Source organism: Nerophis ophidion, linkage group LG06 (assembly GCF_033978795.1).
Source record: "Nerophis ophidion isolate RoL-2023_Sa linkage group LG06, RoL_Noph_v1.0, whole genome shotgun sequence".
Classification (NCBI taxonomy): Eukaryota; Metazoa; Chordata; class Actinopteri; order Syngnathiformes; family Syngnathidae; genus Nerophis; species Nerophis ophidion.
The window spans coordinates 67,182,037-67,208,085 of NC_084616.1; the positions used below are offsets into that span (position 1 = coordinate 67,182,037).

A 26,049-nucleotide genomic window follows, 5' to 3' on the forward strand; every position below is an offset into this window, starting at 1 on the left:
TACACTTAATGAAGGTGCTTGCAACGTCCTGGGCCAATCTTCCAAATATCCCCTCGTGCCATAATATCGCATAATTAGGTTGACCGTCGGCCCCCATTCGTGCAAATGTCTCATTAAAGACAATAAGGCGACTGAAGAAGAAGCTCCGATTGGTCCCTTGAGATACTAGGTTTTTCTGTTGTATCGACGCGGTTATGTGGTAGTTGCTAGGTCCTGCCATGCGCGTAACAGGTTACTTACGGAACAAATTACAATATCGCATACACTAATGTAAAGCATATCACCTAGGAACTCTAAAATTATTATCAGCTCAGTTTTGACCAAAATTGAGTTACTGGGTTTTGCCTTTGGACGGGAGATTAGTCTTGTGCAGGTCTACGACCAAAGACTTTTGATGTGTTTTCTCCTCCTTTTGCCGGTAAGAAAACATCACTGGCGTGTGACTTGCAATAATGAAATGTGTGTTTGATGTGCCGATGCTCTTGTCGTCACCTAAAACATGTGAGGAACAAAGTGGGAGACTAAACACAGGATGATCCCCAAAGTAGCACCTTGGTGGAGCTCATTGTCAAAGCGACGCAAGCTGTAATAACAAGAGACTCACGTGTGTGGAGTATGTGCTCACACGCTGACAGATGTTACTCATCACACCCACACTTTAGTTTGGTGACATCTTTGTCATTAGGATGCTTTTAGGATGGGAAGTGGAAATGAGGACTGACCAGCCTGATCCAAGTGTTGATGCATGAGGTCCTGAAAGTGTGATGTGTGTCACAGGAAGGGCTAACAGCAGAGTAGCAGCAGTGCGGTCCTTTGGTGCTAAAATTCTGGGATCGTTCCGAGTGGCGGACATAAGGAGGAAAAGAAAGCTGCAGAAGGAACAACATGGATTCTTGTGAAGCATCAAGATATAACCCCGCATTAAAAGTTCTGTACATTTGTTTTATACCTCATTTTAACAATCTTTCTACTGTATTTTTTCTCAAAGCCAAAAAATAGATCACATTTGTGTTGTGAAGAAATAGTTTAAACTAGAAATGACCACATTTAAAATGTTATTACAGGTTAGACAAGTATGCCATTTTAGCCTCACGTGAAGACAAGAAGCACCGATCCAAACTGAGGAATGTAATCAGATTACTAAGGCTGTCAAGATTACAGCAGCTGGTTAACATGTTTTTTTCTATGTACCACAAAGCTTATCTCATTATAACAAGATGTGATATTTATAACAATAAAATGTGATTTGCTACTTGACTCGTTTTATTTTCAATTTTACCAAACGACTGAGCAGTTATTGGGATATTTGTCAAGACTGTCGCTTTGTGAGTGAAAACGTTATTGCACATACGCAAGAAAACAACTTCAGTCCACCACAACCTTCTCGTGGGCTTCATCTGCCGACTTTGCCCAGCCTGTGGTCCGTTTTTGGGTCAGCGATGACGGCCTGGACCGCGACGATAGCTTCGTTGATTTTTGTCTGAAGTTCCCGCAGCTCCTCGATGTGCAGCAGACGCAAGATCTGAGCCGCTTCATTCAAGGTGGCGTCTGTGAGGAGATCGTGAATCACGTCTTTTGTTTCTATGCACGCAAAAACTGCTTGTTTTAGGGAAAACATGGCAAAAACTCACCTCCTGTATCAAAACCCAAGATGTGTTGGTCTAAAGCCACTGGGACTCCCTGAACAGAAACACATCCACTTACATCATTTATTATGTAGACTTATTTATACACATATTACAGACTTTCAAGACCTTGTGATGTCTTGCATGTAATTCAACATGGAGCTAACACAGAGTGCATCATCACAGTTTGTTACGTACTTTGCCTTAGTTTTTAGGTACACGTTCATTTTGAAAGCGCTTTCTTGCTTTGGTTTCTTTTTTACCCCCCAGTACAACTTAATGTTAGAGGAGCACACTTTTTTTTCACGTAGTACATTAATAACTGGGCTTAAAATCACACAAAAGTAAAATCAAAGTAGAAAAAAAAATGTTATATTTTAGTGTAAAACAGGTAATGAATAAAGAAATGTATTAAACAATAGTTAATATAAAGATTCATCCTCAAAGCCAGGTGAGGCGTGTGTGCCATGTACACAAATAATGTGTACGTTACAAAAAACATGTTTTCATCAACCAAATAAAGATGATTATTGTTCATCCAGAATAAAACGTTGAGTCTGTGTTGGGAGTTTCAGTCATAATGGTAGTCTTTGCATCATTTGGGCACTAGGTGGCACTGTTGGCTTACCTTCCTTTATATCCCTCTGCAACCAAACATCTGCTCATTAATAAATTGATTGTTTTACACCAATTGCTGGGTTGTGATCAAGTGACCTAGAGGCATTTCCGGGGTCTGGATCAGGGGTCACCAACCTTTTTGAAACCAAGAGCTACTTCTTGGGTACTGATTAATGCGAAGGGCTACCAGTTTGATACACAAATAAATTGCCAGAAATAGCCATCCATCCATCCATCCATTTCTACCGCTTATTCCCAGAAATAGCCAATTTGCTCAATTTACCTTTAATAAATAAATCTATATATAAATAAAAAATGGGTATTTCTGTCTGCTCTTTTCCTTTTACAGAAGGTTTTTTGTAGAGAATAAATGATGAAAAAAACGATTGAACAGTTTAAAAGAGAAAACAGGAAGAAAATAAAAATTTTATTTTGAAATTTATCTTCAATTTCGACTCTTTAAAATTCAAAATTCAACCGAAAAAAATGGAGAAAAACTAGCTAATTCGAATCTTTTTGAAAAAATTTAAAAAATAATTTATGGAACATCAGTACTAATTTTTCCTGATTAAGATACATTTTATAATTTTGATGACATGTTTTAAATATTTTAAAATCCAATCTGCACTTTGTTAGAATATATAACAAATTGGACCAAGCTATATTTCTAACAAAGACAAATCATTATTCCTATAACAAAAATGTTAAAAGAAATTCAAGACTTTGAAGAAAGATTTAAATTTGATTCTACAGATTTTCTAGATTTGCCAGAATATTTTTGGGGAATTTTAATCATAAGTTTGAAGTAATATTTCACAAATATTCCTCGTCGAAAAAACAGAAGCTAAAATGAAGAATTAAATTAAAATGTATTTATTATTCTTTACAATAAAACAATAAATAAAAATTACTTCAACATTGATTTAAATTGTCAGGAAAGAAGAGGAAGGAATTTCCATCCATCCATCCATTTTCTACCGCTTATTCCCTTTCGGGGTCGCGGGGGGCGCTGGCGCCTATCTCAGCTACAATCGGGCGGAAGGCAGGGTATACCCTGGACAAGTCGCCACTTCATCGCAGGGCCAACACAGATAGACAGACAACATTCACACTCACGTTCACAAGGTATATGTGTTTAAAAATCCTATAATCATTTTTTGAGGTTGTATTTTTTCTCTAAAATTGTCTTTCTGAAAGTTATAAGAAGCAAAGTAAAAAAATAAATGAATGTATTTAAACAAGTGAAGACCAAGTCTTCAAACGATTTTCTTGGATTTTCAAATTCTATTTGAGTTTGGTCTCTTAGAATTAAAAATGTTTAGCAAAGCGAGACCAGCTTGCTAGTAAATAAAAAAAAATAGAGGCGTCCCGCCCAAACCCCCCCACCTCAACCGACGCACGGAGGGAGGTGGGGGGGTTTGGTGCTAGCGGGGGTGTATATAGTAGCCCAGAAGAGTTAGGGGTGCATGGGATTCTGGGTATTTGTTCTGTTGTGTTTATGTTGTGTTACAGTGAGGATGTTCTCCAGAAATGTGTTTGTCATTCTTGTTTGGTGTGGGTTCACAGTGTGGCGCAATTTAGTAAGTGTGTTAAAGTTGTTTATACCACAACTCTCAGTGTAACCTGTAATGCTGTTGAACAAGTATGCGTTACAGTCGTCTAAGTGTGTCTATGGAAGCCATATACGACTCGTGGCTGGATTGTGCCAGATAATTGTACATATAATAGAGGGCGGCAAAGGCAGCGCCTTAATAGCACGTCCGCATTGATGTTGAAGGGCAAAAATCAGCAGACATTCGCGAGAATAGTTACTCTGAAATTCGGGAGTGTCCCGGACAGTTTGGGAGGGTTGGCAAGTGTGATAGTGTCAAACGGCATTAAATTAAAAGTCGCGGGCCGCACTAACATTCAATTTTCATATTAAGGTGCGGGCTGCAAGCCTGAGACCCCTGGTTAATACATAGCACAAAGCAAAAAAAGAAAAATAAACTCTGTATGCATTGTTATTTTTTTCATTTTAAATTTCAAAAGAGTTTTGTGGCTCCCATTGTTTATCTTTATTTTGTGAAACGGGACAAAATGGTTCTTTGGGCACGGCGTGGCGGCCGTGCAAAACCCGAGGGTCCCTAGTTCAATCCCCACCTAGTACCAACGTCGTCACGTCCGTTGTGTCCTGAGCAAGACACTTCACCCTTGCTCCTGATGGGTGCTGGTTAGCGCCTTGCATGGCAGCTCCCTCCATCAGTGTGTGAATGTGTGTGTGAATGGGTAAATGTGGAAGTAGTGTCAAAGCGCTTTGAGTAACTTGAAGGTAGAAAAGCGCTATACAAGTACAACCCATTTATCATTTAAAGGTTGCCGACCCCTGTCCTATACAAAACATGAATTAATCTGTTTTTTTATTTTAAAGTTACTTATGTTTATTGTCTATTGTATTGGTGTTCTTAAAAATACATCAAAACGCTTAATCACTCATGAGCTTGTTAGCTAACCCCCCACAGGGCCAGACACTTTTTGTTTCAACAACATCACTGATTATTACTGACTGCAGACATCATGAGAGCCAACAAGCATAATAAAACATTACTCACTGTCTGCTGTAACTGGGATGCCGACTCACAGGATGTTTATATATTCTCGTTCAGATGAATGACTTATAATACCGAGATGGGGGTGAAACAAAGCGCCTTTTTTTTTTTTTTGCTATTTCTGTGTCTAAGTTGGCTGTCAAAGTGTACCAACTTCTCAGTTAATATCCACATAATTATACTATCCAGGTGAGAGGCATGAGTTGTATTCTAAAGTTAACTTTCCAAAGCTCCAAGGCGAAAAAGCAGCTCACCAACTTATGTCAATAGAGCGTCATAATGAAGTAGTCTCTCTCTGATCAATGTGCATCTTAAAATAAGCATTTAACATTAGTGCTTATAAGATATCGCTAATACTTAATTAACATTCAATATTCAAATGTAATGCAGTATTGTTAGCGTTTTTTGGATTGTTATTTGTTGGGTTTTATGGTTGGCAAAAATGCAATAGACACAATGTCATGGCTCCCATTGGCTCGATTGTAAGCCAAATTTGATTTACGAGTTAGAACGCATAAAATAAAAATTAAAAGACGTGTTCTTGTCTCTCATAGAATTGTGAATTATAGGCGAAATTCCAAAAAAGTGCAGTTCCCCTTTATGGCATTTTAAGACCTCGCAAATACGATACTCTGATCTGATACGCAGTTACCAAGGTTGCAATAACCAGGTTACAATAAATTAAACATGATGATGGATTAAGCCGTTTTAACATAATTCTGACAGCCCTAATAATAATACAATTGTAAACTGGAGACAAAAAATGTGTGGAACCTGACTAACAAGAACACAAAATCTAACAATTGTTCATTCCTGAGAAGGCGAGGTGAAAAAAGGCTGCAATGTGTTTACCTCTTTGCTCTGGCTGGCTTTAGCGATGGCTTCTGGGGAAAGTCTCTCCTGGATGAGGATGCGAATGGCCTTGCAGGTAAGGTGAAAACTCCATTAAAGATAAAGTTGTGTGCAGCATTAAATTAGGTAAAGAGGTGCAGGCACTAACTTTGAGCATCACCAGGTAGTCGTCATGTCGCTGTATCTTGAGAATGTTGGCCAGGGCCATGACGCCGGCTTTAAAATCTGGCGAGTCAGCTGAATAATGCAAACACATGATTGGTGTGGAAGAAAGACAAAAGAACTTTCCTGATTTGTGATGCGTACTGTCCAGGTTGACAAGAGGGTCTGACGCCGCTTTGCCGTTGGCGGGGCCTTCCAGTGTTGGACAGTTCTGGTACTTGTCCACTAGGAGGAGAGGTGATCTATTGTCATTGCTCATAAAATATACACCAAAACTTGGTTCGGTGGCTGCACTTCCATTTATAGCCGTGTTGAGGAAATGTTAATGAGGCTAGGAGACTTTACCTCTTTTTTTGACCTATAAATGTTGATACAATGTCAGACGCTTGTTCTAAACGACGCCAAAGTATCATTTAGAGTACATGTAATTGGAGGTCAAGTCATTTTTTTTTAAATGTTCTTTTTTAAATAAGTGGTGTCAGATCGACACGAATGTGTGCCAATGTAATTATAAGAGCAGTGATGTTTTTAGGTACGCATCCTGTAGGGCTGTGAATCTTTGGGTGTCCCACGATTCGATTCAATATCGATTCTTGGGGGTCACGATTCGATAAAATATCGATTTTTTCAATTCGATTCCCGATTCAAAAACAATATTTTTCCGATTCAAAACGATTCTCTATTCATTCAATACATAGGATTTCAGCAGGATCTACCCCAGTCTGCTGACATGCAAGCAGAGTAGTAGATTTTTTTTAAAAAAGCTTTTATAATTGTAAAGGACAATGTTTTTTCAACTGATTGCAATAATGTAAAATTTGTTTTAACTATTAAACAAACCAAAAATATGACTTATTTTATCTTTGTGAAAATATTGGACACAGTGTGTTGTCAAGCTTATTAGATGCGATGCAAGTCTAAGTCACTGTGACACTATCGTTATTTATTTTTATTTTTATAAATGTCTAATGATAATGTCAAAGAGGGATTTTTAATCACTGCTATGCTGAAATTATAGCTAATATTGATACTGTTGTTGATATTAATTTTTGTTTCACTACCTTTGGTTTGTGTCTCCTCAATTGCTCTGTATATTGCAGTTTTGAGTGTTGCTGGGTTAGGATTGGTTTTGGAATTGGATTGCATTGTTTCGGTATTGCTGTGTAGTGGTTTGTTGAAATGATAAAAAAATAAAAATAAAAATAAATAAATAAAAAATAAAAAACAGATTTTTTTAAAAATGAGAACCGATTCTGAATCGCACAACGTATTCGATTTGATTTGTATATGAATCAATTTTTTCCCACACCCCTAGCGTCCTGCATTCCACACGCATTCAAATCTGAAAGGACGCTCTTGCCTCAACCTCTATGCGTCTCTGGGAGGCGCCTCATTTTCCAATTAAAAAGCATCAATTGTCGACAAAAATTATGAAGAAATGTATTGCCAATAAATGTAATTTTATAATAATGATTGGCGACATCATTGCTCTTGTTTTTCCGGACAGAAGCGAACATGCACATGTCAGCGCGACTGATGACTGCCGAGCAACAGGAAAAGAAAAATGGCTCTGACCACTGAAAGTGTAAACTAAACATGTCAAAGACACAAATTACTTGCTTTTCACGGCAGTACGTCTGTGATGAGGAAACATTTAAAGTGGAGGCATGTTGGATATCTGGGAGATGTGATTTGCGACTTTCTTCGGTAGGATTGTTAGCCAGCTAGCTAGCAACAGAGACAGACTAGCGTGAAAAATATATGCAACTATTTTTTTAATCAAGGGTCTGCCAACTGAACTTTGTCTACATACATACAGTGCACGCCAAATGTTTGGAAACATCTTCTCATTCACCACGTTTTCTTTACTTTCATGACTATTTACATTGTAGATTGTCACTGAAGGCATCAAAACTATGAATGAACAAAAAAACGTGAAATAACTGAAAACATATTTTATATTCTAGTGTCTTCAAAATAGCCATTCTTTGCTCTGATAACTGCTCTGCACACTCTTGGCATTCTCAATGAGTTTCAAGAGGTAGTCACCTGAAATGTTTTTCACTTCACAGGTGTCATGGTTTTGATATTTTGACCTTAACATATTGTCATAACAAAATACATTTCCTTTTTGAGGAAGCTGGATAGCTTTGGTGTCGTTTTGTATTTTTTGCCTTATTAAAAAAAAACTTATCACCAATTTGTCTGTGCTTGCTTCTTAAATGGACACAATTTGAATAGAGTAACTTTTGTTAGAGACTAATGAGCAGCATAGTTAGCGTATAAATATTTCAAAATTAAATATGTATCACTGTTAGGACGTGCCTAAAAATAACTTAATCGGAATTTTAGACCCATTGACCTAATTAGAGGCAATTAATAGGTATATGCTTAATAATCCAATTAGTAGTTTATTTTTAAGATAGTCAATGACTAGTCAACTATCAAAATGGTTGTTAGTTGTAGACCTTTATATGCACTGGAATTGTTTTTATTTTGACAAGGGCTTAGAAGTGTAGAAGTGAAAAATAATTATTTGTGCTATGGCGTCGTTAATGTACTCCAATATATATGTACTACTTGCAGAAAAATTAATTATGATGCCTTTGCTTTGTCTTACACATCCAATTAATACTGCTTGTCTTACCATTGTCTCCATATTCATATCGAACAGCCAGGCCCAGCAACCAGTCCACAGCCTCTGCTCTCTCAGTCGCTCCAAAAGGACAGTTCAAGTCCTGCAGGTACTGCACACAAGTACACACATGCAATAAATATAATATTTAACACCAACTGTTCAGTCAAAGTGACATTTGTTGCAAAATACTTTCATTTAAAGCTCTATCCAAACACTCATGAAAACTATTCTAAAAGTCCAATAATTGAAGGGTATTTAATTTACTCTTTATTGTAGCTAAATGGGGTACCCAATCCCCGCATGTAATAACGAACATGGACAAAATGATCACAAAACCAAATGTCAGTGCACAAGTGTATAAATAATTGAGCTTGAATCTTTGGAACAATATGAGCCTATCAACACAGAGGAGGTTGTTTGCCGAATGTGCTCGAATACAACAAACTTGTGCGCCCACTTTAAACACAATCACCCAACAATCCACGCTCACTGAGGCATTCAATGTACAAGGTGAGTGTGAATAAAACAACGCAAAATTGTATGTGCTCACAAAGTGTGGTAAATACATCGCCAAAGACATGCTGCCATGTAATACTTTTGTAAACTAGCATTTCTAAAAGTGCTGCAAACATTTGACAGGTATTTGTCATGCCACGTGGTTCATCCTCCAGAATCCGCCAGACTTTAGCTTTTGTTTTTTGCTTTGCATATGTCCTGTTAATACATATGCTTATAGTGAAGTATTTAAAAAGGTCCGAGCTTGATTGTCAGTTAAGTAATGTTCGTCTGGCGGATTCCGAAGGATGAACCACGTGGCATGACAAATACCTGTCGAATGTTTGCAGCACTTTTAGAAATGCTAGTTTCAGAAAGTATTAAATGGCAGCATGTCTTTGGCGATGTATTCTCTCCCTCTGCCAACATGTTGAATATTGAAGAGCAATTTTGCTTGTCAATACCTTATTTAGCCATTTTGTTTGCTTTGCTTGTGTATATCTGAGGGCCCCTCACCCAGTCAACATATTTTAACAAAGAGATTTAAACGTTTACATTCCAATTACAATATTAAAATATACATCAAATACAAGTTCATTGCATTTGAAAAGGATATACACGCAATATCATTATGTATTTTTACATCAGCAGTTAATTTGGTCTTAAAATTATATTAATGCAGTATGAACAAGAATGTTTTAATAAAGACACAGAATCATCATACTGGTGTGATTATATGCATCAAGTGTTAATTCAAGGCCATGGCAAAATATCGGGATATATATTGTGTATCGCTATATGGCCTAAAAATCTTGAGATATTAAAAAAGGACCATATCGCCCAGCCCTAACCCCACTTTCCACCCGAATGCAGCAAAGATAGGCTGCAGCGAACCCCCATGACCCCGAAAGGGACAAGCGGTAGGAAATGGATGAAGTTGACAAGGTGAATGACAGCAAAATGGAGGCGTTTGGCATCAAGAGGACTGACACGTGTTTTATGTAAACAGAAACATTCTGCTTCGTAATGTTTCGCTCACCAAATTCTCGCCTGACATGTTTGCCACCCTGCTTGTACACAAAAAACATGTGACGTCAGTGATTGACTGCATGAAGCAGCTGAGAATCTCGTACATTTGCACATCACATCGCTGCCAAATGTGACATTTTGTTATTGTATTGAAAGTAGTTTTGCTGGCTGATACAACTTTAACATTCGACAACCAAATAATTAAACAAGGTGACTCGGTAAAGAATCTGGGTATTATCTTCGACCCAACTCTCTCCTTTGAGTCACACATTAAGAATGTTACTAAAACGGCATTCTTTCATCTCCGTAATATCGCTAAAATTCGCTCCATTGTGTCCACTAGTGACGCCGAGATCTTTATCCATGCGTTTGTTACGTCTCCTCTCGATTACTGTAACATATTATTTTCGGGTCTCCCCATGTCTAGCATTAAAAGATTACAGTTGGTACAAAATGTGGCTGCTAAACTTTTGACAAGAACAATAAAGTTTGATCATATTACGCCTGTACTGGCTCACCTGCACTGGCTTCCTGTGCACTTAAGATGTGACTTTAAGGTTTTACTACTTACGTATAAAATACTACACGGTCTAGCTCCATCCTATCTTGCTGATTGTATTGTACCATATGTCGCGGCAAGAAATCTGCATTCAAAGGACTCCGGCTTATTAGTGATTCCAAGAGCCCAAAAAAAGTCTGCGGGCTATAGAGCGTTTTCCGTTCAGGCTCCAGTACTCTGGAATGCCCTCCCGGTAACAGTTCGAGATGCCACCTCAGCATAAGCATTTAAGGCTCACCTTAAAACTAATTTGTATACTCTAGACTTTAAATAGACCCCCTTTTTAGACCAGTTGATCTGCCGTTTCTTTTCTTTTTCTCCTCTGTCCCACTCTCCCTTGTGGAGGGGATCCGGTTCGGTGGCCATGAATGTCCAGAGTCGGGACCCATGATGGACCGCTCGCCCAGAGTGGGGACCCAAGATAGACCGCTCGCCTGTGTATCGACTGGGGACGTCTCTGCGCTACTGATCCGCCTCCACTTTGGACAGGACTCTCGCTACTGTGTTGGATCCACTTTGGACTGGACTCTCACGGTTGTGTTGGCTCCACTATGGATTGAACTTTCACAGTATCATGTTAAAGGCCTACTGAAAATAGATTTTCTTACTTAAACGGGGATAGCAGGTCCATTATGTGTCATACTTGATCATTTCGCGATATTGCCATATTTTTGCTGAAAGGATTTAGTAGAGAACATCCACGATAAAGTTCGCAACTTTTGGTGCTGATAAAAAAGCCTTGCCTTTACCGGAAGTCGCAGACGATGACGTCACAAGGGTGAGGGCGCCTCACGTCCTCACATTGTTTATAATGGGAGCCTTAAGCAGCAAGAGCTATTCAGACCGAGAAAACGACAATTTCCCCATTAATTTGAGCGAGAATGAAAGATTTGTGGATGATGATATTGATAGCGAAGGACTAGAAAAAAATGTTTAAAAAAAATAAAGTTAAAAAAAAGGGCGATTGAATTGGGACGGATTCAGATGTTTTTAGACACATTTACTAAGATAATTCTGGGAAATCCCTTATCTGCCTGTTGTGTTGCTAGTGTTTTAGTGAGATTAAATAGTACCTGATAGTCGAAGGGGTGTGTCCACGGGTGTCTTAACGCCAGTGTCTGAGGGAAGTCGACGGCAGCTGCATGGACGGCGCAATTTTCTTACCAAAACCTGCCGGTTGACAATTGGTCGGGAACCATGTTCGCTTGACCGCTCTCATAGTAAAGCTTCACCTCAGGGAATTTTAAACAAGGAAACATCGGCTGTGTTTGTGTGGCTAAAGGCTAAAACTTCCCACCTCCATCTTTCTACTTTGACTTCTCCATTATTAATTGAACAAATTGCAAGAGATTCAGCAACACAGATGTCCAAAATACTGTGTAACTATGCGATGAAAAGAGACGACTTTTAGCTGCAAATGGTGCTGCGCTAATATGTCCCCTGCAACCCGGGACGTCACGCGCACGCGTCATCATTCCGCGACGTTTTCAACAAGAAACTCTGCGACAAATTTAAAATTGCAATTGAGTAAACTAAAAAGGCCGTATTGGCATGTGTTGCAATGTTAAAATTTCATCATTGATGTATAAACTATCAGACTAAATTGCAATTTTAAATTTCCCGTAATGATGACGTATACGCGTGACGTCACGGGCTGTTAGGAAATATGAGCGCTGCACACACACAGCTAAAAGTTGTCTGCTTTAACCGCATAATTACACAGTATTTTGAACATCTGTGTAGCTGAATCTTTTGCAATTTGTTCAATTAATAATGGAGAAGTCTAAGTAGAAAGGTGGAGTTGGGAAGCTTTAGCCTTTAGCCACACAAACACACGGTGATTCCTTGTTTAAAATTCCCAAAGGTAAAACTTTACTATGGATCACAGCGACCATAGATCCCGACTGAATGTCAACCAGCAGGTTTCGGTGAGAAAATCGTGGTAAAATGTCGCTTCTTACCGGAGATCAGCTGAGCTTGCGCCGCCCATAAAGCTGCCGTCGACTTCCCTGAGACACTGGCAACAAGACACCCATGGACACACACCTCTGACTATCAGGTACTATTTAATCTCACTAAAACACTAGAAACACAATAGAAAGATAAGGGATTTCCCAGAATTATCCTAGTAAATGTCTCTAAAAACATCGGAATCCGTCTTTTTTTTTTTCCTAGTCCGTCGCTGTCAATATCCATAAACACGAATCTTCCATCCTCGCTCAAATAATGGGGAAATTGTTGTTTTCTCAGTCCGAATAGCTCTTTTTATTGGAGGCTCCCATTAAAAACAATGAGGATGTGAGGAGCCATCAACATGTGATGTCATCGTCTGCGACTTCCGGTAAACGCAGGGCTTTTCTGTTAGCACCGAAAGTTACGAACTTTATCGTGGATGTTCTCTACTAAATCCTTTCAGCAAAAATATGGCAATATCGCAAAATGATCAAGTATGACACATAGAATGGACCTGCTATCCCCGTTTAAATAAGAAAATCTCATTTCAGTAGGCCTTTAAGACCCGCTCGACATCCATTGCTTTCGATCCCCTGGGGGCGGGGGTTGCCCACATATGCGGTCCTCTCCAAGGTTTCTCATATTGTCACTGTCACCGAAGTCCCACTGGGGTGAGTTTTCCTTGCCCTTATGTGGGCTCTACCGAGGACGTCGAGGTTTGTCTTGTGGTTTGTGCGGCCCTTTGAGACACTAGTGATTTAGGGCTATATAAATAAACATTGATTGATTGATTGATACTAGGGCCCCAGTAACCAATTTAGTTTTATCGGAATGACTTGTATGCAAAAGTGTAATTAGTTTGTGTCTCACTTGGTTGTAAGCTGCTGGCCAGTCGGAGCCGGGTATGTTTCTGAGATTTCCTCGGTCTTCAATTGGGTAATGTCGGATCTTCTGGTCCTCCAACCACACGATGCAGTTCCTGAACTGGCTCTCATCTGTGGACACATACAGGTGCTATGTGTTCGCTTCAACAACTACACGACGTTTAGGGAATTGTCTTACCCTTGCAGTCAAATTCACCGGGGTTGTGATAATCTAATGCCGTCAGTTTTCGTCGAAACATGTCTGCGTTTGATGTCTCCTTCCCTTCCACACTAAACCATCCGCACGTTTGCGAGGAGCGACTTCCGGTGACAAGTTATGGAAGGACGCATGCGCAGGATATACACGTTTTTTTTTTCGTAGATTCCGTTTTTATAATTTCACTCTTTACCATCGCCATATTATATCTATCTAGCTACCCGACGATAATAAATTAAGTCTTAACATTCATTGTTTTTTCTAGCCTACTTCAGTGACACGCATGCGCAAACTGACACGGCTGATTTCCAACCATCCATTCATTGTTTTTTCTAACATACTTCAGTGACACGCATGCGCAAACTGACAGGGATGATTTCCAACAATCCATTTCTACCACTTCTTTCTTTCTTTCTTTCTTTCTTTTTTCCATCCATTCTTTTTCTACCGCTTATTCCCTTTTGGGGTTGCGGAGGGCGCTGGCGCCTATCTCAGCTACAATCGGGCAGAAGGCGGTGTACACCCTGGACAAGTCGCCACTTCTTTCTTTCTTTCTTTCTTTCTTTCTTTCTTTCTTTCTTTCTTTCTTTCTTTCTTTCTTTCTTTCTTTCTTTCTTTCTTTCTTTCTTTCTTTCTTTCTTTCTTTCTTTCTTTCTTTCTTTCTTTCTTTCTTTCTTTCTTTCTTTCTTTCTTTCTTTCTTTCTTTCTTTCTTTCTTTCTTTCTTTCTTTCTTTCTTTCTTTCTTTCTTTCTTTCTGCGGTATAGCTCGGTTGGTGGAGTGGCCGTGCCAGCAACTTGAGGGTTGCAGGTTCGATCCCCGCTACCGCCATCCTAGTTACTGCCGTTGTGTCCTTGGGCAAGACACTTTACCCACCTGCTCCCAGTGCCACCCACACCAGTTTAAATGTAACTTAGATATTGGGTTTCACTATTTAAAGCGCTTTGAGTCACTCGAGAAAAAGCACTATATAAATATAATTCATTTCTTTTTTTCTTAGTTTATTTTGAACTCGAACATGAACACACAACACAATACATCAAACAATCCCACATCATTTTGATTGATTGATTGATACTTTTATTAGTAGATTGTACAGTAGTACAGTACATATTCCGTACAATTGACAACTAAATGGTAACACCCGAATAAGTTTTTCAACTTGTTTAAGTCGGGGTCCACGTTAATCAATTCATTTCACATCACATCATGTACGAAAAGGAGTAGGAAGAAGCTAAGCTTAAATAATCCTACCCCTTTCCCGCGTCAGAGCGTCTACAATTATATGCATTCATCCACTGACATCTGTTATAATAAAATGACATAGGTGAATGAGTAATACAACAGTTTTGTAATCCATCCATTTCTACCGCTTATTCCCTTTGGGGTCGCAGGGGGCACTGGTGCCTATCTCAGCTACAATCCGGCGGAAGGCGGTTTACACCCTGGACAAGTCGCCAACTGATCGCAGGGCCAACACAGATAGACAGACAACATTCACATACTAGGACCTATTTAGTGTTGCCAATCAACCTATTCCCAGGTGCATGTCTTTGGAAGAGGGAGGAAGCCGGAGTACCCGGAGGGAACCCACGCATTCACGGGGAGGACATGCAAACTCCACACAGAAAGATCCCGAGCCCGGGATTGAACCCTGACTACTCAGGACCTTCGTATTGTGAGGCAGACGCACTAACCCCTCTGCCACCGTGAGTGAGGGTTGGACTCTGCCAAGGCTGCCCTTTGTCACCGATTCTTTTCACAACTTTTATGGACAGAATTTCTAGGCAGTCAAGGCGTTGAGGGGTTCCGATTTGGTGGCGGCGGGATTAGGTCTCTGCTTTTTGCAGATGATGTGGTCCAGATGGCTTCATCTGGCCGGGATCTTCAGCTCTCACTGGATCGGTTCGCAGCCGAGTGTGAAGCGACCGGAATGATGATTTGTCAATGAGATATTAAGAGAAATGACACTGTTTGGTATGTTACAAAATATAATGTTGTAATTCAAGTTGCATTTGTCTATTTAATGCATCTTTATTTGATATGACTATAAACAAAATACTGAATAAATGTCCAACTTGCTAAAACACCAAAATTGTGTGGGGGTTGAATAATTTTGATCACAACTGTAACCCAAAGCTCATGACCATAGGTGAGAATGGGATCGTAGATTGACCGGTAAATTTAGAGCTTTGCCACAACAGATCAATACATTGTGCGCATTACTGAAGACGCCGCACTGATCCTCCTGTCGATCTCACGATCCACTCTTCTCTCTGTCGTGAATAAGACTCAGAGGTACTTGAACTTCTCCACTTGGGGTAAGATCTCTTCACCAAATTGGAGATGGCACTCCACCCTTTACCGGACAAGAACCATGGACTCAAACATGGAGGTGCTGATTCTCATCCCAGTCAATTCAATACTCGGCTGCAAACCGATCCAGATTCCTGAAGATTCTGGCCAGATGAAGGCATCAGGACCACATCATCTGCAAAAAGCAGAGACCTAATCCTGCAGCCAGCAAACCGAATCACATCAATGCCTCGAAATTCTTTCCATAAAAGTTATGAACAGAATCTGTGACAAAGGGCAGTCCTGGCGGAGTCCAACCCTCACTTAAATGCCGGCAATGCGTACCAAGCTCTGACACCGATCATACAGGGAGTGGACCTCCACAACCAGAAAGTCCGATACCCCATATACTCTGAGCACTCCCTACAGGACTTCTTAAGGGACACAGTCAAATGCCTTCTCCAAGTCCACAAACACAATTAAAATATTAGATAATCAAATTTGATCAAAGACTAGAGGGTTGTGACATAATTTTCATCTAATGTGTGGCTCAATAACAGGAACGATGAGAATGGGATTTTGCAGTGAATTGACAGTGAAGAAATATTTACATTACACATCTTGGTCTTGAAACCAGGACGAAAACAGCAGCGGCTTTGCTAATGTGCATTTCATTTGCAGTCTGGACTTTGAGTGGTAGGGGTCTACGCTCTACTGGCGCAGCAGACTGACTGCCTGTGAGTGCTTTGGAACGGGGGAGGCACCCGCCACTGCTCGTTCAGGACAGTAAATGCAGCCTGGTTGCACCCCAGTCTCCAAAACACGAGAAAAGTATTAAAAATCACCGGAAATTGTTTTTGCTGGTAGCTGTTTACAAAAAATTGTTGCAAAGAGGATTTGAAAAGTCGCCAGATTTAGCCACAAAGTCACCAAGTTGGCAATACTGATTACAACTAATGGGAAGACTTTGAAAATAGGAATTTGAGGTTCAAATTTTGTCACTGATAAAAAAAATAAAAATGTATTGTTGCAAACGTAAGAGTTTACAAACATATACCTTTATGGAAAAATAAAGACAAAGACAACACTTGAGGAAAATGTTTACTAAACTACACAATGCAAATTCCACATGAGCCAAAAACATTTTCTAAATGATAAAAAAAAGCGACATTTGAAAAGCGGGTGGATTGTGTGTTTGCTCAAAAGGGCCTCATACGTGGACCGAGTGGCGGCGCTCTATTGGGAGGTGTGATGGCGATGTCCAGGTAGTCTCCAATATGAAAACGTTGAGACTGCAGTGTCATGGAGTCATCAGCACCCTTCCTGCCGGACACGGTGTTGCCCATCTCTTTGAAGCTAATGGACGAAGGACAAGGAAAACTTTAGACACCATTGTAAGTAATGCAAATGTTACTGATGTTACTTGCACACTAACCGATACATTTTTCCTCGTAGGTCAGGATAGACGATAGAAAAACTGAAATGGGTTCCTTTTTTCCTCGCTTCTGGATACACCTCCTTCACCAGGCTCGTAAGCTCCCGCAGCGTAGCGTCCATCCTTCAAAAGACACAAAGCATCCGACAGGTTACACAGAGGACTTGTCTGGATTGTAACCAGATTGTTAGTAGAGCATTAAATTACAAAAGAAGAAAACCACTGTAAACGATAAAAAACAATTAAACAGTCAATTCATTGAAAAATGCCTTGTAGTTAGGACTGGGCAATATATCGATACACTCGATATATCGCGGGTTTGTCTCGTGCGATATAGAAAATGACTATATCTTGATATTCGAGTATATTTTCTCACGCAGTTGCTTTTAGCTGCGGGCAATACACTACATGTTCTTCCCACTCTGTTGTTTCTCCTTCTTACATACGTCACATTCTGTCAAGTCATATGTCACATACGTATACGTCCTCGCGGAGCAGACAGGTAGCGTCACGGGTAACGTTAGCTGTGGTGCTTGCGGTAATACGAGAGAAAGAAGGTGCGAATCTGGTAACAAATGAAGGAAGAATTAATTCCCACGAAAAACAGCGAGGGGTCCATCGTCTGGCAGTGGTCTGGCTTTAAGTGGGAATATGTCGGACAACCGTAATTTATCAAGTGCGATGCTAAAGCGTTGTTACAAAAAGTAGCATTACTGCTAATATGTAGCATCATTTGAAAAGTCACCTGCTAGAGAATGAAGAGTGCTTACTCCGCATTTCAACATCTCCATTCGGTGCCACACGCCCAAACCATCATGCACAAAAGTGCACTTTATTTGTTTTAAAATATTGTAGTGGCATTCTGTACAAAAAGTGCACTTTAATTTAGTGTTATTTTAATATGTCATCTTAGTGACATCATGCACAAAACTGCAGCCACAGCTTGTTTTAAAATGTCTCTGACAATCTTGCACTTTCTGTTTTGGAAATGACATGAATGTGTGTGCCAGTGCTTAATAACTGTTTATTAAATACAGTTTTGGTCAATTGACTTAGTTGTGATTTTCTTCTCTGAATAGGCGCCAGCGCCCCCCGCGACCCCGAAAGGGAATAAGCGGTAGAAAATGGATGGATGGATGGATGTAAGTTTAAAATGAGCATATATTATTGCAGTATGAACAAAAATGTTTTAATGTAGACACATAGAATAATCATACTGGTGTGATTATATGTATCAAGTGTGCATTCAAGGTTAAGGCAAAATATCGAGATATACAGGTGCTGTTCATATTATTAGAATATCATGAAAAAGTTGATTTATTTCAGTATTTATATTCAGAACGTGAAACTTACATATTATATCAATTCATTACACACAGTGATATATTTGAAATGTTTATTTCTCTAAATTTTGATGATTAGTACTGACAATTACTGAAAATCCCAAATTCAGTATCTCAGAAAATTAGTTACAACTAGTACCAAAAAATATTTTTTAGAAATGTGGGCCAACCGAAAAGTATGAACATGGAAAGTTTCAGCATGTACGGCAATCAATACTTAGTTGCAGGGTGCGTTTATCCCTCTTGCTTGTACACTTTTTTCTACCACATCTTTGTCTTCCTTTCGCCTCTCTATTAATGTGCTTGAACACAGAGCTCTGGGAACATCCAACCTCTTTGGCAATGACCTTTTGTGTCTTGCCCTCCTTCTTTAAAGTATCAATGGTCATCTTTTGGACAGTTGTCAAGTCAGCAGTCTTCCCCATGATTGTGTGTCATACAGACTCAAAACGAGAGACCATTTAAAGGCTTTTCCAGGTGTTTTGAATTAGTTAGCTAATTAGAGTGTGGCACCAGGTGTCTTTAATATCTGACCTTTTCACCATATTCTAATTTTCTGAGATGTTGAATTTAGGGTTTTCATTGGTTGTCAGCTATAATCATCTCCTTTTTGGCAAAAAACACTTGAAATGTATCAGTCTGTTTGGAATGAGTGTATACATTCTACAAGTTTGACTTTCTAAATGGAATCAATGAAATAAATAAACTTTTTCAAGATATTCTAATAATATGACCAGCACCTGTGTATCGTGATATGGCCTAAAAATATTGAGATATTATAAAAAGGCCATATAGCCCAGCCCTACCGCAGCAACAAACAAACTCCTGCTAAATAGTAGCTTACTGTGGTGGTTATTTACACAAGATGATTCCATGTATGATGAGAAAGGAGAAGAATACACAGAGCGATCACTAAAGCAGTCGCTCTGCAATCCAAACCAGACAGCTCGTACGCTGAATGCAGCCTCAAAAAACTCTTGTGGAATTATAACACATTTAATCATCAATACAGTAATATATTACACGTGCAATGAAATTTACATTGTCTTTACCATCAGTACACCCTAACAAGGAGACCAAGATACTTAAAAAAGCCTGCAATTATTTACCTACTAAAACTATATAGACATGAGACATGTTTAATACAAAAATAATTTATTCAAGACAAGTTTTAAATTCGCACTTTATTTGATATTAATTACTATTTATTGAATATTGGTATCGTTATTGATTTATTGGAGTGTACGTATTTGCACGCCATGTGCAATGCTACATTTTTGTTAACTCAAGTATTTTATTCAAGACAGAAGTCTTAAGTCTGATCTTTATTAATGTTAATGTTGGAGATTATTATTTATTTGCATGCACTGTAAAATGCAACTTTTTTGTTAACAGAAGTATTCTATTCAAGACATAAGTATTGCCTCCAAAAGAAAGTTTTTAATTTAGTTATTTGAAAATTGCATAGTGAGTACATTTTGTATAGAGTCTAAAAAGAACATTATTTAAATAAAAATGTTGTTTTAAGTAAGAATCAGTGTATGCAGTATCATTTCAAACTACTAATTGTTGACCAAATAAAAGAAAAATGTGTTTTGAATTATCTCTGTCTTTTGTATTCATTGGTTTCACTAAGAAGTGGGAAAATAAATTTAAAAAAATTTAGAAATCCAAATTTTGGGTGAAAAATTCTGAGATGTTATTTTTAGGCCATATCGCCCAGGACTAAGTTGATGAATCGTTGCAAGAGTTGATGGCTAGTTGACTATCAAAATAGTCATTAGTGGCAATCCTAACCAATGCACGTAAAGAAAGGCAAGTAGAAAGACGTTATGCATTTCACCATACCACCTATAGCATTAATACTTACCGGTACCTTTTACCTTGTAGCATTCTCTTTCTCGAAGCCCTAACAGTGTTATGAAATCTTTACATTTTCATCTTTAGACAATTTTAATTAAAATCTCTCACCACGTGTATATTTGCAGCTCACTGGAAGGGACGTTGCCTCGAGCAAATTCATCTGGTCTGTGGTGTCTGCCATTGTTGGTGGTGAAAACACGCAGAAGAAGGGGACAGGTCTGTCACAGAGAGCAACAGATTAGAATGTATTCTGTATAGGTTTTCAAAAATAAGGTGAAACTTTTGTGAAAGTGTTTCAGCAGAGAGAAACTCCCCCATATTTATACCAAAGTTCACAGGATTAATATTCATATACTGCTTTAAAATAGCCTGGTGAGAAGCGTAGATTTTTGACCCCGCCTCTTAAAATATTCAGAATTGAGAATCGTTAGGAACTGGAATTGGATCCGGAATCGTCCAAATTCATTAGGGCTAGGAGATGTACTGAGTTTGCAAGATATATTGATCCATTTTTAAACATGATATCAATTTAAAAAATATCTTAATATCAATATAATTTATTTCACGTTAAAATGACCAAACGCCACTTATTTTTTGTGTTCCTTGAATGGCTCCCCCGCTTCCCACTCCCTCTCAACACTCTATGGGCTATTAAAACCCTCCCCTTCCTCCACTGTACTGACCCACTACAACAACACACAAACAAACAAATATTCGCTACGTAGCTTAAATACATGTACTTTTTAAACAAATACCAATTTCCTATTTTTAGATCCATATAGCGGTTAGATAAACTACATGGTAAAAAGAAGAGAGAGGGACAAGAAGAGTCCATCCATCCATTTTCTACCGCTTATTCCCTTTGGGGTCGCTGGTGCCTATCTTAGCTACAATCGGACGGCAGGTCGGTACACCCTGGACAAGTCGCCAACTCATCACAGGGCCAACACAGATAGACAGACAACATTCACACCCACATTCACACACTAGGGCCCATTTAGTGTTGCCAATCAACCTATCCCCAGGTGCATGTCTTTGGAAGTGGGAGGAAGCGGGAGTACCCGGAGGGAACCCACGCATTCACGGGGAGAACATGCAAACTCCACACGGAAAGATACCGAGCCTGGCATTGAACCCCAGACTACTCCAGACCTTCATATTGTTAGGGGGGGGGGACAAGACATGACTAGTGTAAATCCACGGGGAGGGGACAACATATACGGGAAACATCAATGATGATTGGTTGGTTAACATATAAGAACATTCATCATTGGTTGGTTGGTTTACTATGATGATTCACGACTGGTTAAGATTAGGGCAAAACATTAAGGACTGGCCAACAGAGGCAAGATAGGGCGGGTCATCAAACCAGGAAGGGAAATCACAACAGACATCCCAAATGACAAAGAGAATGTCAGAGAAGACAAGAAGAAATATTCAAGCGGGCGATTTATATATTTAGAAAAACTAACGGAAGATGGCAGAAGGATTCTCTTCTTTAGATTATTCTTTTAGCGATGTAGACAACGTCCAGCAAACCCATAATGCGTCTACTTGACCACATTTGGACAAATGTATGCGTCTGGATAAAACATTAATTTTAGTTGTTTACCATATAAGCCCAAATCAAAACTGCTCTCAAAATGGAAGACGTGGAATACACATTTAAGAACACACATGATCGTGGCAGACGTGATGACTTTTCCGACAGTATAGCCTGTCTAAATGTGGGGAATTATGGAAACTTTTGAATGTCTCAGAGTTCATTCATAAGGTTCTATGGATTGATGGAAGGAGTTTTAGAATAGAATAGATAGAATAGAATAGAGTTTTATTGTCATTATTGCAATGAACAGGTTCAAAGAACAACAAAATTGGAGCAGCTCCTCCGAGGGCAAAGACAGTTCGCCAATTATGTTCCAGATGAAGGTTGTTATTGTCCTGGAGTGATTGATTGATTGAGACTTTTGTTCTAGATTGCACAGTACAGTAAATATTCCATACAATTGACCAGTAAATGGTAACACCCGGACGGATAAGTTTTTCCGAAAGCAATAGATGTCGAGCGGCTCTAACATGATACTGTGAAAGTTCCTACCATAGTGGGTCCAACACAACTGTGAGATAGGTTGCCTGTCAGGATATTTAATGTCCAGCAGATATCAGTACTTAGTGACACAGTATCGATACAGTATCAATACAGTTTTGCAATGTGTCGAAACGCTTCATGACTCAACCCATCACTACTCTACAAATGGAACTAGGGCTAGGCGATATATCGATATATCGCGGGTTTGTCTCTGTGCGATATAGAAAATGACTATATCGTAATATTCGAGTATACGTTCTCACGCAGTTGCTTTTAGCTGCGGGTGTACATTTCTGGCTCTTCTCACACTTTCCTGTCTTTCCTTCTCACAGACAAGCAGGCGCACATTCTTACATACGTCACATACGTGTCCGCCCTTGCAGAGCAGAAAGGTAGCAGACTGGTCTACGTTAGATGCTAACGTAGCCGTATAAGAGAAAGAAAGTGTGGATCTGGTAACAAATGAAGGAAAACTTAATTCCCAATAAAAACAGCAGGGCTTCCATCGTCTGGAGGTGGTTTGGCTTCAAGTGGGAATATGTCGAACAGACAATCGTAATAAGTCAAGCATGCAGCACAAGCGTTACTAAAAAAAAGTAGCATTACTGCTAATATGTAGCATCATTTTAAAAAGTCACTCGCTAGAGAATGAAGAGAATTTCATAACTGTAGTAACTTACCACATAGTGAAGGACGAATACTATTTGATTTCCTATTATGCAGCTCATTTTTATTTGACAATTAAAATGTCTCTGACAAACTTGCACTTTATGTTTTGGAAATGACTTGAATGTTTGTGCCATTGCTTAATAACTTTAATAAATACTCTTTGGGTCAATTGACTTAGTTGTGATTTCCCTCTCTGCATGGAAGTTTAAAAGTAGCATATATGAATGCAGTAAGAAGAAGAAAACATATAAAATCATCATACTGCTGTGATTATATGTATCAAATGTTCATTCAAGGCCAAGGCAAAATATCTTAATATATATCGTATATAGCGATATGGCCTAAAAATATTGCGATTTAAAAAAAGGGGGCTTCACGGTGGAAGAGGGGTTAGTGCGTCTGCCTCACAATACGAAGGTCCCGAGTAGTCCTGGGTTCAATCCCAGGCTCGAGATCTTTCTGTGTGGAGTTTGCATGTTCTCCCCGTGAATGCGTGGGTTCCCTCGGGGTACTCCGGCTTCCTCCCACCTCCAAAGACATGCACCTGGGGATAGGTTGATTGGCAACACTAAAATTGGTCCTAGTGTGTGAATGTGAGTGTGAATGTTGTCTATCTGTGTTGGCCCTGTGATGAGGTGGCGGCTTGTCCAGGATGTACCCCGCCTGCCGCCCGATTGTAGCTGAGATAGGCACCAGCAACCCCAAAGGGAATAAGCGGTAGAAATGGATGGATGGACTCTTCTTGTCCCTCTCTATCTGTGTTGGTCCTGTGATGAGGTGGCGACTTGTCCAGGGTGTACGCCCGATTGTAGCTGAGATAGGCACCAGAGCCCCCTGCGACCCCAAAGGGAATAAGCAGTAGGAAATGGATGGATGGATTAAAAAAAGGCAATATCGCACAGCCCTAAATTGAACTCACAAGAAGTATCCATCACTGTGTTATGGGTGCAATATTCGGGCACTGCAAATACAAAGTACCTAAGTGCACACATTGAGCTCTAAGAAAATACTTATATTTTATCCCGAAAAGTACGCAATAACGATGGAAAGTGGTGCAAATTCAAATATCTATCCCTGTTAAAAATCAATTAAGTTTTTCCAATCCATGGGCACAAAACCTTACTAAAATAGGTCAAATTAAGTTTTGTATTGAAGCAAAATAATACGAATTTTAAAGTAAGTACTAACTCGGAAGAGAGTTAATGTAGCAATATACTTACGTCTATACAGAGCGCCGACACCGAAAGATATATTTCAATTTATGTTAATAAGACACATGTGATTAAAATACTTATAAACCTATTTTAATCCCTTCGGAGAAGAGTTTAGAAGCACATTAACTCAGCAGGACTGCAAGCACGTTAGCTTAGCACTAAGAGCTAACGCGCCTCCAAAGCTCTTGTGGGGAATATCATACCTTTTCTCTGTCGATTGGCTTCTCTGTTTCCTTCTTGATTTCTTCTTGTGTGATACGCGATTCCAGAGCCATTTTTTACAATTATTATACCGGCAGGATTTGTACACTTTGGCAGTCTGGAATGAATGTAGAGCACAACACAACCGTGCCTCGTCGCGTACTCTGCAATGCATTCAGACAAAAAAAGCAGATCCGGTTCTAGTGCTTGCGTTTTATGTGAGTTTGCTGCCCCCTGTCGCTTGGGAAGAGCTACTACAGCCACCGGTCCATCTAATTTAGTGGTTCTCAACCTTTTTTCAGTGATGTACCCCCTGTGAACATTTTTTTAATTCAAGTACCCCCTAATCAGAGCAAAGCATTTTTGGTCGAAAAAAAGAGCTAAAGAAGTAAAATACAGCACTATGTCATAATTTTCTGATTCATTAAATTGTATAACAGCGCAAAATATTGCTCATTTGTAGTGATATTTCTTGAAATATATTTGGAAAAAAAGATATAAAAATAAGAAAAAACTCGTTGAAAAATAAACAAGTGATTCAATTGTAAATAAAGATTTCTACACATAGAAGTAATCATCAACTTAAAGTGCCCTCTTTGGGGATTGTAATAGAGATTCATCTGGATTCATGAACTTAATTCTAAACATTTCTTCACAAAAAAATACAATTTTATACATAAACAATATTTATTTCATGTCCACAAAAAAATCTAGCTGTCAACACTGAATATTGCATTGTTGCATTTCTTTTCACAGTTTATGAAATTACATTCATATTTTGTTGAAGGGGCTTCACGGTGGCAGAGGGGTTAGTGCGTCTGCCTCACAATACGAAGGTCCTGCAGTTCTGGGTTCAAATCCAGGCTCGGGATCTTTCTGTGTGGAGTTTGCATGTTCTCCCCGTGAATGCGTGGGTTCCCTCCGGGTACTCCGGCTTCCTCCCACTTCCAAAGACATGCACCTGGGGATAGGTTGATTGGCAACACTAAATTGGCCCTAGTGTGTGAATGTGAGTGTGAATGTTGTCTGTCTATCTGTGTTGGCCCTGCGATGAGGTGGCGACTTGTCCAGGGTGTACCCCGCCTTCTGCCCGATTGTAGCTGAGATAGGCGCCAGCGCCCCCCGCCACCCCGAAAGGGAATAAGCGGTAGAAAATGGATGGATGGATGGATGGATGGATTTTGTTGAAGTATTATTCAATAAATATATTTATAAAATATTTTTGAATTGTTGCTATTTCTAGAATATTAAAAAAAAATCTCACGTCCCCTTGGTATACCTTCAAGAACCCCCAGGGGTACATGTACCCCCATTTGAGAACCACTGATCTAATTCAGTGGTTC

General features: G+C 39.4%; 3 protein-coding genes across 6 annotated transcripts in view; 1 reads left to right on the top strand and 2 right to left on the bottom strand.

The window, feature by feature from the left end:
- Positions 1-1,252, top strand: part of nid2a (nidogen 2a (osteonidogen)) — a 161,392-nt gene extending 160,140 nt beyond the window's left edge. For all 4 annotated transcript variants that reach the window (XM_061904667.1, XM_061904670.1, XM_061904669.1 and 1 more), the window contains one exon: positions 778-1,252. The gene's annotated coding sequence lies outside the window, so the exon portion shown is untranslated. The remainder of the gene's footprint in view (positions 1-777) is intronic.
- On the bottom strand, positions 1,243-13,739 carry rtraf (RNA transcription, translation and transport factor). Its single transcript, XM_061904671.1, has 8 exons — positions 13,582-13,739; positions 13,390-13,514; positions 8,493-8,592; positions 5,990-6,070; positions 5,832-5,920; positions 5,684-5,752; positions 1,632-1,680; positions 1,243-1,548 (listed from the first exon to the last, which is right to left on the bottom strand). The coding sequence occupies exons 1-8, from the start codon at positions 13,640-13,642 to the stop codon at positions 1,394-1,396; spliced, it is 729 nt and encodes a 242-aa protein (XP_061760655.1). The 5' UTR covers positions 13,643-13,739; the 3' UTR covers positions 1,243-1,393.
- Positions 13,740-16,980: 3,241 nt separating this feature from the next.
- On the bottom strand, positions 16,981-24,895 carry sap18 (Sin3A-associated protein). Its single transcript, XM_061904673.1, has 4 exons — positions 24,709-24,895; positions 20,642-20,751; positions 17,328-17,450; positions 16,981-17,248 (listed from the first exon to the last, which is right to left on the bottom strand). The coding sequence occupies exons 1-4, from the start codon at positions 24,778-24,780 to the stop codon at positions 17,092-17,094; spliced, it is 462 nt and encodes a 153-aa protein (XP_061760657.1). The 5' UTR covers positions 24,781-24,895; the 3' UTR covers positions 16,981-17,091.
- Positions 24,896-26,049: the final 1,154 nt, after the last annotated feature.

Excerpts from the sequence above, each read along its gene's own strand:
- rtraf (XM_061904671.1), bottom strand. The coding sequence starts at position 13,642 with ATGTTTCGACGAAAACTGACGGCATTAGATTATCACAACCCCGGTGAA. Across the intron at positions 8,593-13,389 it reads GGCCAGCAGCTTACAACCAA|TACCTGCAGGACTTGAACTG; the intron begins GTGAGACACAAA and ends ACTTGTGTGCAG. Across the intron at positions 6,071-8,492 it reads ATATGAATATGGAGACAATG|TGGACAAGTACCAGAACTGT; the intron begins GTAAGACAAGCA and ends CTCTCCTCCTAG.
- sap18 (XM_061904673.1), bottom strand. The coding sequence starts at position 24,780 with ATGGCTCTGGAATCGCGTATCACACAAGAAGAAATCAAGAAGGAAACA. Across the intron at positions 17,451-20,641 it reads GAGCTGCAAATATACACGTG|GATGGACGCTACGCTGCGGG; the intron begins GTGAGAGATTTT and ends TGTCTTTTGAAG. Across the intron at positions 17,249-17,327 it reads CTACGAGGAAAAATGTATCG|CTTCAAAGAGATGGGCAACA; the intron begins GTTAGTGTGCAA and ends TTCGTCCATTAG.